Raw genomic sequence first — 15,935 nt, forward strand, 5'->3', positions numbered from 1 at the left:
ACTGGAAAGTACCGATGGTTAAATTAAACACAATGAACAATTTTCGTAGTTTTTTTATTCATAATAGAACATTTTAATGAATAATAAAATAATATCTTAACCTATCTTAAAACTATTTTTTTGTTTCAAATAATCACATCATACGGCGGGCGCGGTTACATCACACTAGAACGCTACTTCTGAGATTCGGACTTTGATTTTTAATTTGTATCACATTAGGATATTTGTGAAGACAAAAGATACATATATAGCTTTGTTTTTAACAGGGACTTAAGTAATTGACCTTCCTAAAGGTATATGGTTTACTTCGCCGATACCAGTGTTTGGGGCCCAGTGCCAGGGAACGGTAACTACTAAACTTCGTTTAAAAAATGACTGCCTTGCACTTGAAGAAATTGCAACATATTGACTACCATATATAATAAAACGTATGGATTTTAACAGAAAAGGTTCAACCGCCAAAAACATCCTCATGTGATACAAACGCTGCGGTCCAAGATATAGAATTTATAAAACTTAATAAATAATCAGTTATTTCACATAATATTATTTGTACGGTGTGTTATTGCATATGGAGTTGCACCGCACCCAGACTGCGAGGCTCCGACAAAAAATAACAACAATAATAATAAATATGGCCGTCGACAGAAAACCCAGTTTTAATTAATTATATAGGTATTTAGTAAATTTCTCAATAGAAATTTCGTATTAAATAGCGCTTTAACTAGGTGGTTAGGGACGATTATAAAATTGGAATGAAGTAAAGGGTTAATAAAAGAAGAAAAAGGAAGACTAATCATATTAATTGTTCCATTCAATGATGTTAAGACATCTACAACACAAGTGATAATGCATTTAGACGTCAGATGTTTAAGGAACTTTGTATAAGCAGCAGAATGTTTGCTTCCAAATGTATAAAAAAATAAATAGTTACCATTCATCAACTTCTTTGATGGTTTTGATATGACTGTCTCAGACATGATCATTTATGAGCGTCTAAATGCATTTCAACAATTACGGTTTTCCAACTTACGAGCGTTCAGCGCAACAATAAGCAAACGATGTTTGATTTTAATTTATTATCGATATTTAATTTTTTTTATAAAATGATAAAGTAATAACAATTTAAAAAAATCATAGGAAAAGATTTTTTTAAAGGAATTATAAATTTAATGTCGCTTACAACAGACATTAGTATAGTTTTACAAAACTTAAATTAACTTAATATAAAAAATAAATAAACATCACAAATGGTCCGACATTGACCAATTTATAGAGTATACAAATTCCAACTAAATAACAACAAAGCTCACTATTGGATTGGTATTTCGATTTATCTTTTTATTCGGGACTTGACCAGTGTTGCGCAAACGCTTGCAGTCATTACATACACACATTTGCATAGTTAAAGAAAATGACAACTCCCTAATTAAATATACTTTAACATTAAGTGCAAAATGTATGTCAATACTTATATCTAATTAATAATGTCAGATATAAATTATAAGCTAATATTACTGGGATTGTTTTCGACCCTTAGGTCCTCAATTTTCTTTCTAATTAATAAACGTGAATAATTTATATTTTAAATATAAAAATCAAATCGGATAGATAAGAAGACAACTTCGATCTTATAGCAACATTGTTTTGGTATAAAATTATTTATCAAATTTAATTCTGTGCACTACACAGAGTTGCCTTGTAAAGTATTTTGTAAAAAAAAGATAGATATGGGAAGCACAACACCAAAACATATGTACTCTGACAAGAACCGTGATGAAACTGACTGGCAGCAAGGTCATTTTATTTACATTTATTATTCAAACTATTTATTATTTTCAGTGTTAAAATACCTCAATTCCTATATTATCTGACAGAATGTTTTTTTGGTCATTTCTTCCATGATACCAACTTCAAAATTAAATGATCAATCCATGTCGAACATTTAATTTTGATGTCTTTTAAGAACATTCTAGAATGTTCATAATTTAAATCCTAAGTTTCTGTTTAAATAGGTAAACAATTCTGATATTTCTGTTTTTTATATTGTCTCAGCTTAATAATACTTTTCAATGAAAATTATAATATAAGTGCTGAAATAAAATAAAAAACAATCTAAATTTGAATGGAGAACAAAACTCCGTATCATTATTAGACCTTAGGATGTATTTGGTATTTAATTGTTTTTTAGAGTGGATCTCAAGCAGTGAGTTCCCAGTACTGTAAAAGTCGCTCACCAGAGGGCAGCGCCATTGTTTGTGGTCTGATGAAGTTTACTTCGATCGTCTTGAACCTCTTCTTCAATTCAGCATCAAATAACTGTAAAACGAAAATAATTATTATTTTATATCGATCATCATCGTTATTCACTTGCGCTTATCTGATTCATTTGAGGTCCACGATGTGTTTCACGACCACTGAACAAAGAGTATGAGCGGGCTCTACGACTGGCCGCTGCATGATGTCGATTCTCTTTAGAAATGCTTTTGCCGATGTTTATCCATCACTTTTCGGGTCATTGAAATATTGAAGTGCTGATGGTAGCATCGAATAGGATTAAATAGTTATGTCTTTTAGTATCAATCTCAGACTTCACAACGATAAGACAAAATAATCGAGTCGAGATGGGAACCGACCGCCGAGTCCTCCTCGAGCGCCAGGCTGAGCGGCGGGTCGCGCTCGGCGGCGGCCAGCACGCGCGCGGCGGCGGCGGCGACGGCGGGCTCCCAGTGGCCGCGCAGCGCGCGCACCTCCCACAGCGACGAGCCCAGCGCGCGCGCCCGCGCCGCGCTCGACTCCTCCATCACGTACGGGTCGTTGGACACTGTTCGCAGCAAAAGTTGCTTAGTGAGATGTTCATTTTCGTGGAGTAGCTAATATTTCTAAGTTCTCTTTTGCTAAAAATTCAGCTTATATTGGGAACGGGGCGACGGTAACCGATGGGTCGAGTTGATGAGCTACAGTACACAATATTTTATATTTAGCGCCATGTGCATGATAATTTTTTTTAACTTTCGAATCTAAATTATATGAATTTTGATACTGTATGATTGATACTCACTGATAGCTGGGGTGTCTTCACAGCAGATCATGCGCTTGAGTGCAGGGTGTCGCAACAACAGATTGGCTACCAATTGTAATAAGCCTTTGGAGTCCTCCGGGGAACCCACCAAAGCCAATCTAGACATACGTTTAGCAAAAGCTGCCACCAGGCTTTCAGGTAAATGTCTGTAAAAAATAAAGGGATACTTTTACTAAAAAACAGTGTAAACATTTTATAGAGAATATGATGATTTTGTGGCTATTTAGATTTTAAAAAAAATTAAAAAAAGGAAATAAATTTTCTTTCCTTGATGAAAAAAAACGTTAATAAATATTAATTATTTATTATTTTTTTCTTTCATTTCACATTACATTATCATCACAAATTATTTAACATTAGTTCATTTTACATATTAATTTAGACAAAATAAGAATTTGTGGAAAATTTTAATACATGTCAAAACTTTCGTTAAGGCATAATATACAACAAAAACAATCAGGGTGAGATGCTTGTGCTACTTTTCTTATGCAAGGATTCAGGAAACAATCACTCACTATAAACTTTGCAGGATGATGAAGAGGATTTTTGATCACATACATAGTACATCGCTGGCGTTAAGTAACACGCCGGCCATACAACTATCAGTTTTATCTCTAGTTTAATACCACTATACCATTCAAAAGGTAATTTATGTTTCAAATGAAAAGTATACTAACGTGGAACTGAGGAAGATGTCTGTAAGGTGCATGAGCCGCTTCTTGTACCGAGTGGCAAACATTTCTGGCTCAAACATGGCATAGAGACGATCATACATGTCAGGGTAGTCAATGTTGTGGTGTCTCACAAGCTCTAGTACGCCTTGTAGTGCGAGCATGCTGATTGGTCCACCTAGTCAAGAAACAACAAGATTAAACAAAGAGTAAGTTAGACAAAGTCTTCATCACAAAATATTTAATTTGAGTTCATTTAAACTTCTTAGTGACTAGATAAGACAACTACTTTGTCTAATAAAATATATAATTAATATAAGAAAGTATTAAAAAATATAATACCCGCATCGAGACTGTCGCACAGCATATCTGTGGCTAGATGAGGTCTGTTTAGAAGTGGCATCAAACGTTCCACAAGCAGCAAGAGGGCGCGGCGATGGGTGCGGGGCTCCTCGCACAGCGGCCACTGACATGCGAAGCTCCAGCAACGATTGGCAAATCGACGACATACAGCGGGATTGTATGGGAAGTTAGGCTTGCCTGAAAATAATTCAATTATAAAATGATTTCTAAAGATTGTTCATGATAGTCATAGAACTTGGAGGAGTTGGAGGCTTTGTTTTTGTAAATTAATTAATTTTCATAAATTATATGCAGATCACCTTATACAGCTCCCAGGCTACCGTAATAATGATTTGGTAAATAGACAAATAGAGTTACTTCTACATTTATAATATTAGTTTAGATTCAACAAACTCTCAGGGACTTAACATAATTATACAATAATTATACAGCACAGGCATGCTACATATATGACTCCATAATAACCAGTAAAAGACTATCTCACCTTCAGAAGCACACAGCACTTTCATCTCATTCTCCTCATTGTCTCTATCTTTGCCCTTCCCTTTATTATCCAATGGGATCTTTGCTGCTAAAAGTTTGTCTAAAAGTTCCAAAAAGTTTTGCATGTAAATAGGTGATGGAGATCTAAAACAAAATACAATTTTAGTTAGTTTGATTATTGTTACTGTCAATATAAAGTTTATCATATTAATTTAAATTATAATAAATATTTAAATAAAAAATCCAACCAATCCAACTCGAATTTATAGTAATAACGACTTCCGAGCTTCTTAGCTTTATAGTATAGTCTAAAAGCATAATAAATTGTACGAATTCTTACTTCCGAAATGCGAGTGCAGCGAGTACTTTCAGACCATGCTGTTGCATGTCTCTATATTCTGTGAATTCTTGAAAACGTGTTATTGGTGCAGACATTGAAGTTTCAGAGTCAAGTAGCACCAAGAAAATATTCTGTTAAAAAATATTATATAATTAGTGACCTTACAACAAAATACACATCAACAAGGTATAAAATGTATATAAAATCTGAAACTATAAAAAGTTAAACAAAAATCGGATTTTCGCACCTTATGATACATGATCTTACAGCGGTATAAAGTGTATTCCAACAAAATAGAAAAATAAAATATTAGATTTATTTTTTCAATGTGATTTGCTAATAGTTCTGCTATATTATGTACTACAAACTTTAATAATATGTTTACAGTTCCAATAACACCAATGCCATGACCAATGACATAGTGTCAAAATTGACATTTGTCTAATACCTTAAACAATCAATAGGCTATTTGACTGGTTTTTAAAATCCATTTTATATCATTTATTAGAGGTTAAGAATCCCAGTAAAAGTTGTTTTTTTTTATTCTAGTACATATTTGCAGAAAAATATGTACTTAATATTTAAATATGGAATTTTTAATTTGATTTTATAGCACACGAAAACGCTACTTTGACAATATGGCGCTTCAATGGGGTTCGGTGACGTCACTTGCCTGTATTGTAATCTGCGGCACATAAATTCCCCATACATTCATAGTAGGCCAACGAGGTTAACAAGCAAGTGACGTCATCATAAACCCGACCAATCAGGAGTGTTTTGTGTGACAAATGTTTATAAAAATGCATTTTTGAATAAATTTATTATTATCTTCAACTTTCTTCACTAAATAACCATTTTTAAGCTAATTATATATATTGATTACAATAATTGACACTTTATTTTTCGCATTGTCAAATAGCCTATTTTAATCTTTACATGATTATCTTTCATCATCATCACATCAATAATAAATTATTAATATCATTTCTTCAGCCTCAATCATAAATACCAAGAAGACATGGTTACAATTGGACATACAATTTGAATTAGTATTTCAAACATCCATTCGTAATAAATAAATCCATATTTGACAAACCAAAACTGCTGGAATATTGTATGTGTCATTTCATCATTCAACTCATACATGTATAAAGAATCAGTAAATTGGAATTATTTATTACAAATCTCTAATTATGATTAATATTGATAAACTTTAGCAATTAAAATAGTAATTTTAAGTTTTTACCTTAAGTCTAACAGAAGGGAAGAAGTACCCAGTAGTATGTTCTAAAGGATGCTTCCCTTCAGCCTGCAGGAGTTTGCAAGCTGTCACGAGAGCTTGGAGGCGTGAGCTTGTCTTGCCACGCCTCATACATTCTAGTGCACGAACAATGGCTGCTTCGTAACATTCGCACAACCATCTTGTGTATTCTGCTTCTGGGCTGTGGTCTGAGCAAAATATATCACATTAAAGACTTATCTAATATTTTTATATATTAATGCAACTGAAAGATTTCATTTTAATTAAACCGAAATAAAAACATTCTATATGAATCTGTAATATACACTTAATTGAATAGACATACATAAATCTATAGCTACTAAATATATAACAACAAACAATATAAAATACACTCTCACATGTATTATTCATACGCTAGCAATAAAACAACACATTTTATTAAAAATCAAAGAAAGAAATTGTATTGTCTCTCCAATTTTATTCTTATGAATTAACCATTGTAGACTTTGGAAATGAGTATAGCGAAACAGGATATTGTATAAATTCACAACCAGCTGTTGCCCAAATTAGAATTATATATAGATTATCAACATCATTGTCTTGTATTATATGAAAAAATTAAGATTTACATGGAGCATATATTAATATTTATTCCTTTACTTATGTATAATAGAAACAAGAACACATGGCAAATTTATTATATTGTGAACATTTAATTCAAAATAACACAAAAAAACAGCAATTATAGAACAATTGTTAGTTTTTATAATTGTTATCTGGAATAGATTTTTAAAAACAGTATATTGAAAATGATTTTAATTTATAAGCACTGAGCAGAAGAATGGCTATAGCTTCAGCTTAATTATTTATCGTCATTAAGAAATTCCAACCATTGTTTATCATAAAATTGGTTTATATAAAAGAGATTATTCCATAATCGGACTGCTTACTCAATAGTACATCTGTCCCCAGGTTCACTGTCGACCCTACATTTTATATAAGCAAAAATTACGCATTTACAAACTTCGTAGGCATGTATTTTGGATAATTTATTACTTTCTCACGATACGTTAAGCAAAGGCTTCTAAAGTATATACGCCTACGTATTTGTGAAAGAAGAAATTTTCCTCTAAGAGTATATTTCGGGAAAAAATCAATATTTTTATCATGACAATACACTTTACCGCTTAACATACCTATTGGTTTCAACGGGACGATGTGTTGGATTAAATCGCCCCTTTTTAATAACTCCGTGAATATGACTTCTATGGTAAGCAGCAGCGGTGTATAATTCTCGGTTTCAGCCTGAAATTAAATGAAAAATAGGTAATATCGGGATCGTAACCTAAGACGCAATTTTCTTATTCAAAACAAATAAAGCATGGGTTAACTAAGCTTACCTCAAACATTTGTAGGATATCAGCGAGATTATTAGCATGTTTTCGTGAGTTTAGAAACTCATTTGCTTTATTGCGTAGCTGTGCTGAAATCATTTTCGATAAATTTGGTTGAACAGCAGCCATTTTTGTATTCAAAAAGACTTTAAGCACAGGCGGCACAGACTCATTATTACATTTATAAAACTCACCCCACCCTACTAATGTAATTTTATTATTAACCGTATTTTGAAATATACACACTTCCTTTTTAGATTATTAGATTTTTTCAATTATTAATGTTATCAAACATACTATTTAACGAGATTTGATTATTTCGAAACTTTGCAGTTAATCGAATATTTATCTAGTAAGATTAATCATCTGTAATAAGTAGCAATAGACAAGCATATCAAGCGATAAGTGATTGGATTTGTCATTTAAGCTTCTGCCTTTTAGGTTATATGTCAAATAGCGGCGTTTGTTTTGTTTGCGTCGTTTAATATTTTAGAATTGTAAAAAATATAAAATAATACAGAATGGACGGCGATTTATATGACGAATTTGGGAATTACATTGGGCCAGACCTTGAATCCGATTCTGATGACGAACAGAGTGTTTATGGACAAGATAATCGCGATGCTGATGAAGATGCTATGGAGGAAGACGAAGATGCAGACGCAGAACCTGAAGTTGCCCCAATGTCTGTTGTTCTACATGAAGATAAACGGTAAAGTGATCACATTATATACGGAAGAGCCGTCAATATTATGCTGCACGATAATTTTCAGCTTATACACAAATATAATATTTAATTTATCATTAATGTAACCAAGAGCCTATGAATGTATTTACTAGTCAATACCATTTCTTATAAAGGTTTTTATAGTTGTACAAGATTGATCAAATGACTATATCGCAATTTTAATTATTCTAGATATTACCCACAAGCGGTTGAAGTGTATGGACCAGATGTAGAAACTGTTGTTCAAGAGGAAGATACTCAAGCATTAGACAAACCGCTCATAGAGCAAATTAAGCACAAGAAATTCCAGATGCAAGAGCAGCATCTGCCCGAAACCACATATGATATGGAGTATTTAGCAGATATGCTTGATAATACAAATTTAATAAGAAATGTAACCCTTATGGGACATTTACATAATGGTTTGTATTTATTTAATATGTATTTCATTTCAAATTAAAAATATAACCAAAACTCATCCCAAGAATTCATGGCCAAGGATACTCAAATCTTCTTTTAAATTTCACCAGACTGGGATGAACTTTGAACTGGTTATCCCAGTGAAGGTCCGGACCCAAAACAGATAAGAATTTTTCTTTGTATATGGCCTTTAGTATAAATGTTTTATGTAGACCCTTATTCTAGCTGTGCAAAGCTGGGGTGGGTTTTATATAAAATACTGTAGCTGTATTTTATATAAAACCCACCCCATTTAGAATATTTATATTGTAAAGTAATTAAAATTTGGGCATTGTTACATATGAAAGTGTCTCTATAATTGGATATAATTTTGGTCCATCAAAAATACCAAAAGGTATAATCTGTTAAATGTATCATTTAAGTTTTTATTTACTGTTTTTAATGAAAATTAATCGAATCGTAACATATTGGCTTATGATCATATTTTTTGTTAATTCCAGGCAAAACCTCCTTTGTGGATTGTCTAATTCGTCAGACTCACCCTAGTACAATCAACAATGAGACAACGATACCTATGCGGTACACAGACACACTGTTTGTAGAGCAAGAGCGTGGGGTGTCTATCAAATCTATGCCTGTTACATTGCTTTTAAAAGATATTAAGGGCAAATCTCACTTACTAAACATTATGGATACTCCAGGTCATGTTAATTTCAGTGATGAGGTCACAGCTGCTCTAAGAATATCAGATGGTGAGTATCAATTATTAATCATTTAAAATAAGGGTAATGAAAAATAAATAGCATAAGAAATAAAATAAAATCTTCTAGTGTTTCTATTTACAAAAAATTTAATAATAATTTGACATCATAAATCTTTAAGTATCAAAATTGCAATGTTGTGATAAAATACATTTTAAATATTAACTTGAATGAATATCAACGTCACAATGATTAAATTGTAGAAATCACCTTTTTTTTAAATGTTTCTTTATTTTCTAATTCTTAATGTAATAAATCTACAAGAATAGGCTTCGAATTTTTGTTGATACATTGAATGCCATGCATTGTACATAGACAAAATCATTAATATTAATTAATTTTAAGGTGCTGTACTGTTTGTTGATGCTGCTGAAGGGATAATGCTTAACACAGAACGCCTCCTTCGTCACGCAATTCAGGAACGAGTTCCTCTCACTTTATGTATAAATAAGATTGATCGGCTCGTATTAGAGCTGAAGCTGCCTCCCGCGGATGCTTATTACAAATTACGTCATATAATTGATGAGGTAAATGCAATGGTTGAAACCAACCAACCGCAAGACAATCCTGACGAGCCGGCGATAATTTTCTCGCCATTATTAGGTATTTATATATAAAACTTAAATTTGTTTTAATGAATTGCTGTAATTTCTTTTTAATAAGACAACAAGAGAAACAAATGAATATCCAGGTTCCAGTTGTTGATAGAAATATTATTGTTTTTAATTGAAACACAGTAATTTTTTCAACATTATTTGTAATAGTCTGTTAATTCACAAAAATTACTAAAAATTAAACACTTGTAATAGCTTTGATGTTTATTTAAAATCCAATATACTTTTAAATCAAACTCCTATATGTCAATCAATATATGTCCTTAAATGGCATTTCCAGGCAATGTATGTTTTGCGTCTTCGTTGTATGACGTGTGCTTCACTTTGGAATCATTCGCTGCGATGTACGCCAACGCTCACGACTGCGGCTTGCGAGCGTCCGACATGGCGGCGTGGCTGTGGGGAGACGTGTACTTCAATGCTAAGACCAGACGATTCACTAAGAAACAGCCCCATGCTTCCGCACAGAGAAGCTTCGTGGAATTCATTTTGGAACCGCTGTACAAAATTTTTGCACAGGTAATTAACATACAATAAATGGTGAATGAAACGATTGATAAAATTATGATGTAATTGTGATTATTTTTTTAATATAGGTGGTCGGCGACGTCGATGACACTCTGCCGGCCGTACTGGACGAGCTGGGCATCAAACTCACCAAGCTGGAATCGAAGCTCAATGTGCGGCCGCTGTTGCGCCTCGTCTGCAGTCGGTTCTTCGGAGATTTCTGGTAAAAAAAGTCATAAATATAAAAATCACATCGACTTTTCATCAATTTAACCGTAAAATCTTTCACACCGTCGCTGGTCGTAAATAATATAAGATGACATAAGTACACAAGTAAGGCGGTGGTGCGCTCCGCAGCGGGTTCGTGGACATGTGCGTGCGGCACGTGCCGTCCCCGCTGGGCGCGGCGCCGCGCAAGGTGGCGCACGCGTACCGCGGCGCGGCCGGCGCGCTGCACGCCGACATGGCGCGCTGCGACCAGGCCGGCCGCCTCGTGGCGCACACCACCAAGATGTACCCCACCGACGACTGCACCTTCTTCCTGGTGAGCTGGGACGCGCAGGCCCGTGGCTCGAAATAGCCTGCTTGAATTCATTCTGAAACGCTGGTTAAAATCTGATTTACTGACTAAAAACTGTAATTCCAAATTAACTAAATACACAACGCATTGGTCACCAAATGCGTCGTCAGCTGATTATGACATTGACAATGATTATATACATGATGTTATGCTCATTATTCTGACCTCCATCGTCGTCGGTCAGGTAGCTTTGATGTGATAAAAGCTGAGACACAGTCGTGATCGGACAAGCAGCTTGTTATCACAAAAGGTGCAACTCTGTCCAAACTCGAAATGCGAGCTAAATTTAAATATATCATTGTAGTCAAAACCGATTCATTATATTATATACAATGGTACGCCGCTGGCCACGTCTGTGTGTGCGTGTATCGTCGCTGAGCGTCGCTGGTGTGGCAGGTGCTGGCGCGCATCATGTCGGGCACGCTGTACGCGGGGCAGAGCGTGCGCGTGCTGGGGGAGAACTACAGCACGCAGGACGAGGAGGACTCGCGCATCATGAACGTGGGCCGCCTGTGGATATACGAGGCGCGCTACAAGGTGCCGATGCTAATGTCTCACACATTACTAGATATTTTATTGAATATTATTTTTGCTTTCATCTATAACAGTAACAAACGTAATCAGAATATTCCATACGTCTTGCACCACAGAACAGGACTTGGAGTACCTTATTAAGCTTTGGCCTGTTCTGTGGTGTAGGACGCCCCCTCCCTTTAAACGCGGGTGAAGCCGCGGCTGGAGACTAGTTATAATATTAAAGCAAAAATAAGTTATTTTAATTTCCATTACATAATTCGTGTTGATTTTATTTGTAGGTGGAATTAAATCGTGTGCCCGCTGGTTGCTGGGCCCTCATAGAGGGCATAGACCAGCCGATAGTGAAGACGTGCACCCTGGTGTCGGCTGATGAAGACGAGGAACTACACACGTTCAAACCTCTCCGCTTCAATACACAGGCAGTTGTAAAAATTGCCGTCGAACCTGTTAACCCTTCTGAGCTTCCAAAAATGTTGGACGGTCTGAGGAAGGTAAACAAATCTTTTACTGAAAATAATATGAAACAATTATTTTGTATTGTAACAAATCCTTAGGGAATTTCTCATTGGTCGATCTTCTGACTCCGATTGGCCCATTTACTTCGGCTTTAGTAACGCATTACTTTTTTTCAATATGATAATTATTAATTCATGTATTTCCTAACGAATCATCATATTACTTTACGATCTGCATTTGAGTAATTAACATATTTAGTAAGGTAATTCACATTGCTAGAATAAATTTACAAAACAAAAATGGTTTAAATTAAAAAGGTTCAATTTGAATGGTATTTTATCTTGAAACACATTGAATATGCAAAGATATACGGTATAATCGACGGGCGTTAGGTGAGCCGATTGGCTAACGTCTTGGGCTAATATTCGTTTTTTTCTAAAACAACCAATCAATTGTGCATACGTTTTGGAAGATAATAAATTGTATATATGTTGTAGGTAAACAAGTCGTACCCGGTGCTGTCGACGCGCGTGGAGGAGAGCGGGGAGCACGTGGTGCTCGGCACCGGGGAGCTCTACCTCGACTGCGTCATGCACGACCTGAGGAACATGTACTCCGAAATTGATATCAAAGGTAACAGACTGTTACCGATGGCAACATATTGAAAGATTAAATGTCTTCTTTCGATTGTTTCCTTGTCGGTTTACCTGGAGCTTCGATGATGATAAAAAAGCGTAGAGTATATATTTGTTCACTTTAAGGTAGGATATATATATTTGTAGATAATCCTATGTTGCTACTGAGTATTTTGTCAGTTCTTCTCGGTAGAATCTGGTGGAAGCTTTACTTAAAATAATTCTGTGAAATAACGTTTCAAAAGTCTACTAATACTAACAAAGTATATTTTAATTTTGATTTTGTCCATTCAAATGGATAAACTAAAAATAAAATATTCTCACGAATGCTGATTGACATTATAAATGCGAAAAGTTCGTTTGTTACGCTTTCACGTCTTCTAATACACAGTAATAATACACAGTAATCCTAAAAAACGTCCAATACAAACAACAAAGCTAAAGACGTAACGTACGTAACGACTTCGCCGTAAGAGTGAGAGTGAGGGTGACGAAGGCTTGTCGCGCCGCAGTGGCGGACCCGGTGGTGTCGTTCTGCGAGACGGTGGTGGAGACGTCGTCGCTGAAGTGCTTCGCGGAGACGCCCAACAAGCGCAACAAGCTGACCATGATCGCCGAGCCGCTGGAGCGCGGCCTGGCCGAGGACATCGAGGCGGGCGCCGTCTGCGTGGCGTGGGACCGCCGCCGCCTCGGGGAGTTCTTCCAGACCAAGTGAGGCGCCTACTCTACTATACCCTATCCCCTCTTTGAGTATGCTATGTATTGCCTCATTCAATGCTATATCAGTATGGAGAATGCCGCAATAGTAGAATATCGTGATCGTTTCGACTGCTCGTTGGACCTTGTCAAACGGACGTTACGTAACTCATTTTTACGGCAGTATTTTATGCTATAATAATTAATCTATTAATAATGTAAAAAAAGTCGCTTTCTGTCTCTACATAAGAGTAAAAAATATATATATGTATATGGATTCTTTGTAATAATCGCCAGATACGATTGGGACTTGTTAGCGGCGCGTTCAATCTGGGCGTTCGGTCCCGACGCGACGGGTCCAAACATCCTCGTGGACGACACCCTGCCTTCTGAAGTCGACAAACATCTGTTGGCCTCTGTCAAAGATAGTATTGTACAAGGTGGGTGGAGTTTTAGTCATCTAATGTTCCGTTTCGACAAAAAGAGTTTACCAGTGAAATCAAAGGCACAAGAGACGATCGCATAGTGGGCAGTGCACCGACCGTGTGAGAAGTGCTTCGTAAATTTGACAAAATCGTGTCTATAAGCGAAGGTGATCACTTCTTACCATACTAGATCGATTTTCTTGTCTACTTTCCTACAAGAATAAAAATAAATTGGCAGGTTTCCAATGGGGCACCAGAGAGGGTCCGCTGTGCGAGGAGCCAATCCGCAACGTCAAGTTCAAGATATTGGACGCCGTCATCGCTCAGGAGCCGCTGCACCGCGGCGGCGGACAGATCATACCCACTGCGAGACGTGTAATACATCATTCGCTTTTTTTTGGAAATGCCTCTTAAAGAGCTCTACATTGCTAATAACTGTTATGTCACACCACTTCTAAAATTGTTTATTATATTTATTGCCCGGATTATTAGAAATAATACTTATTTATTTGATTGCACTAGATTGTAAGTGATATTTAGGGAAAATGGAAATTAATAATAATATATATTTGAAAAAAACCATTTTGTTGGATTTTCTATACAAATATGTATTTTTTAATATACGAGAGTCACCTTGAGTCGTATATTTGTTTAATCTGTTATTTGCAATTTTATCTCACTTTGTAGGTAGCGTATTCAGCATTCCTGATGGCCACTCCACGTCTGATGGAGCCATATCTCTTTGTCGAAGTACAGGCTCCCGCCGACTGCGTCTCCGCAGTCTACACCGTGCTAGCCAAACGTAGAGGTAACGATACTTCATTTTTCAACCACGATGTGTGTGTGTCTGTGCGACAAATAATAATTATACAATCATCATATTTATCATCCACAGGTCACGTAACTCAAGACGCACCGGTGCCAGGTTCTCCACTGTACACCATCAAGGCGTTCGTACCCGCAATAGATTCGTTCGGCTTCGAGACGGACTTACGTACACACACGCAGGGTCAGGCCTTTTGCCTGCAGGTGTTCCACCATTGGCAGATAGTTCCCGGCGATCCTCTCGACAAGAGCATCGTTATTAGGTATATTAATTATTAAATGATATTCTAGGGATATTGTTAATTGACTAAGTATAGTCCATTCTTTTGTTTTATATTTAATTAATTTTTAAATGTAAAATATTTATTTAATGCCATTATATTCCAGACCACTAGAGCCACAGCCCGCAACGCATTTGGCGCGAGAGTTTATGATTAAGACTCGAAGACGGAAAGGTCTAAGTGAGGATGTGTCCATCAACAAGTTCTTCGACGATCCCATGTTGTTGGAGCTCGCCAGACAGGATGTACAATTTAATTGAAATAAATATATTTTCTCTATTTTTTTTGTTATTTCGAAAATATCTGTCTACATATTGTCATGCAGGAATAAATCAATCTGATTTATAGTCTAATCACCTATCATCAGAGATCATAGATAAAATCAAACAAAGTAAATAATGTATTATTTCGAATGTCCATAATTGTTTTTCTTTTGTTATTTAATTAAGTTTCCGACTCCATAAAGTCAATAACTCCTTTCTGAGATCACTCCTTCACATTTTACGATCTCAGATATAAGCTTGACGATTAAAAATAAAAATACTACACGCACAAACATGTATGGCACATCGGTTCAAGTTAAGAGCGCTTATTCAAATTGCTGCTACTGAGCAGTTTTAAAAAGTGACGTAATATACACTGATATTTTGTCATTTTTTAAGCTTGTATAAGCGCAACTATAGTCAAGCCAATCCATATAAAGCATCGTGATATTATTACATTATTATTTTATTTTCAATTGTTGTATTTTCAATTGTATAGAAAAAAAAACTGAATTAAATAAGTTGTTACTCATAATAAACATAAATTTTACGGTGCTTACGATTTCTTGTGTAATTTAATTATCAAATTTTGTCGTCAATAATTGTAGTACAACTGTTGTATAATACGAAAG

At 35.4% G+C, this 15,935-nt stretch overlaps 2 protein-coding genes across 3 annotated transcripts; one reads left to right on the forward strand and one right to left on the reverse strand.

Moving 5' to 3' along the window:
* Positions 1-73: 73 nt before the first annotated feature.
* On the reverse strand, positions 74-7,735 carry LOC125072240 (nucleolar complex protein 4 homolog A). Its single transcript, XM_047682769.1, has 10 exons — positions 7,583-7,735; positions 7,379-7,487; positions 6,186-6,388; positions 4,940-5,070; positions 4,601-4,743; positions 4,096-4,293; positions 3,760-3,931; positions 3,062-3,228; positions 2,637-2,824; positions 74-2,319 (listed from the first exon to the last, which is right to left on the reverse strand). Exons 1-10 carry the CDS (start codon positions 7,703-7,705, stop codon positions 2,200-2,202), a joined length of 1,554 nt encoding a protein of 517 aa, XP_047538725.1. The 5' UTR covers positions 7,706-7,735; the 3' UTR covers positions 74-2,199.
* Positions 7,736-8,014: 279 nt separating this feature from the next.
* On the forward strand, positions 8,015-15,319 carry LOC125072074 (116 kDa U5 small nuclear ribonucleoprotein component). Of its 2 annotated transcripts, XM_047682583.1 has the most exons (16): positions 8,015-8,288; positions 8,496-8,725; positions 9,224-9,475; positions 9,830-10,087; positions 10,379-10,617; positions 10,695-10,828; positions 10,963-11,149; positions 11,582-11,722; positions 12,001-12,213; positions 12,676-12,811; positions 13,326-13,524; positions 13,807-13,949; positions 14,173-14,309; positions 14,622-14,742; positions 14,830-15,022; positions 15,147-15,319. In XM_047682583.1, the coding sequence occupies exons 1-16, from the start codon at positions 8,098-8,100 to the stop codon at positions 15,298-15,300; spliced, it is 2,928 nt and encodes a 975-aa protein (XP_047538539.1). In that variant the 5' UTR covers positions 8,015-8,097; the 3' UTR covers positions 15,301-15,319. The 2 variants fall into 2 exon arrangements, with proteins under 2 accessions (XP_047538539.1, XP_047538547.1); XM_047682591.1 differs by lacking the exon at positions 11,582-11,722 and having other exon boundaries at positions 10,963-11,108; positions 11,999-12,213.
* Positions 15,320-15,935: the final 616 nt, after the last annotated feature.

Source organism: Vanessa atalanta, chromosome 2 (genome assembly GCF_905147765.1).
Source record: "Vanessa atalanta chromosome 2, ilVanAtal1.2, whole genome shotgun sequence".
Taxonomy (NCBI): domain Eukaryota; kingdom Metazoa; phylum Arthropoda; class Insecta; order Lepidoptera; family Nymphalidae; genus Vanessa; species Vanessa atalanta.

What these genes read in the sequence shown, in the direction of transcription:
- LOC125072074 (XM_047682583.1), top strand. Translation starts at nt 8,098, where the DNA reads ATGGACGGCGATTTATATGACGAATTTGGGAATTACATTGGGCCAGAC. An exon ending in TGCTCTAAGAATATCAGATG is followed by an intron (nt 9,476 to 9,829) that starts GTGAGTATCAAT and finishes ATTAATTTTAAG; the next exon opens with GTGCTGTACTGTTTGTTGAT. An exon ending in ACGACTGCACCTTCTTCCTG is followed by an intron (nt 11,150 to 11,581) that starts GTGAGCTGGGAC and finishes CTGGTGTGGCAG; the next exon opens with GTGCTGGCGCGCATCATGTC.
- LOC125072240 (XM_047682769.1), bottom strand. Translation starts at nt 7,705, where the DNA reads ATGGCTGCTGTTCAACCAAATTTATCGAAAATGATTTCAGCACAGCTA. An exon ending in ATATCCTACAAATGTTTGAG is followed by an intron (nt 7,488 to 7,582) that starts GTAAGCTTAGTT and finishes ATTTAATTTCAG; the next exon opens with GCTGAAACCGAGAATTATAC. An exon ending in GACATCTTCCTCAGTTCCAC is followed by an intron (nt 3,229 to 3,759) that starts GTTAGTATACTT and finishes TATTTTTTACAG; the next exon opens with ACATTTACCTGAAAGCCTGG.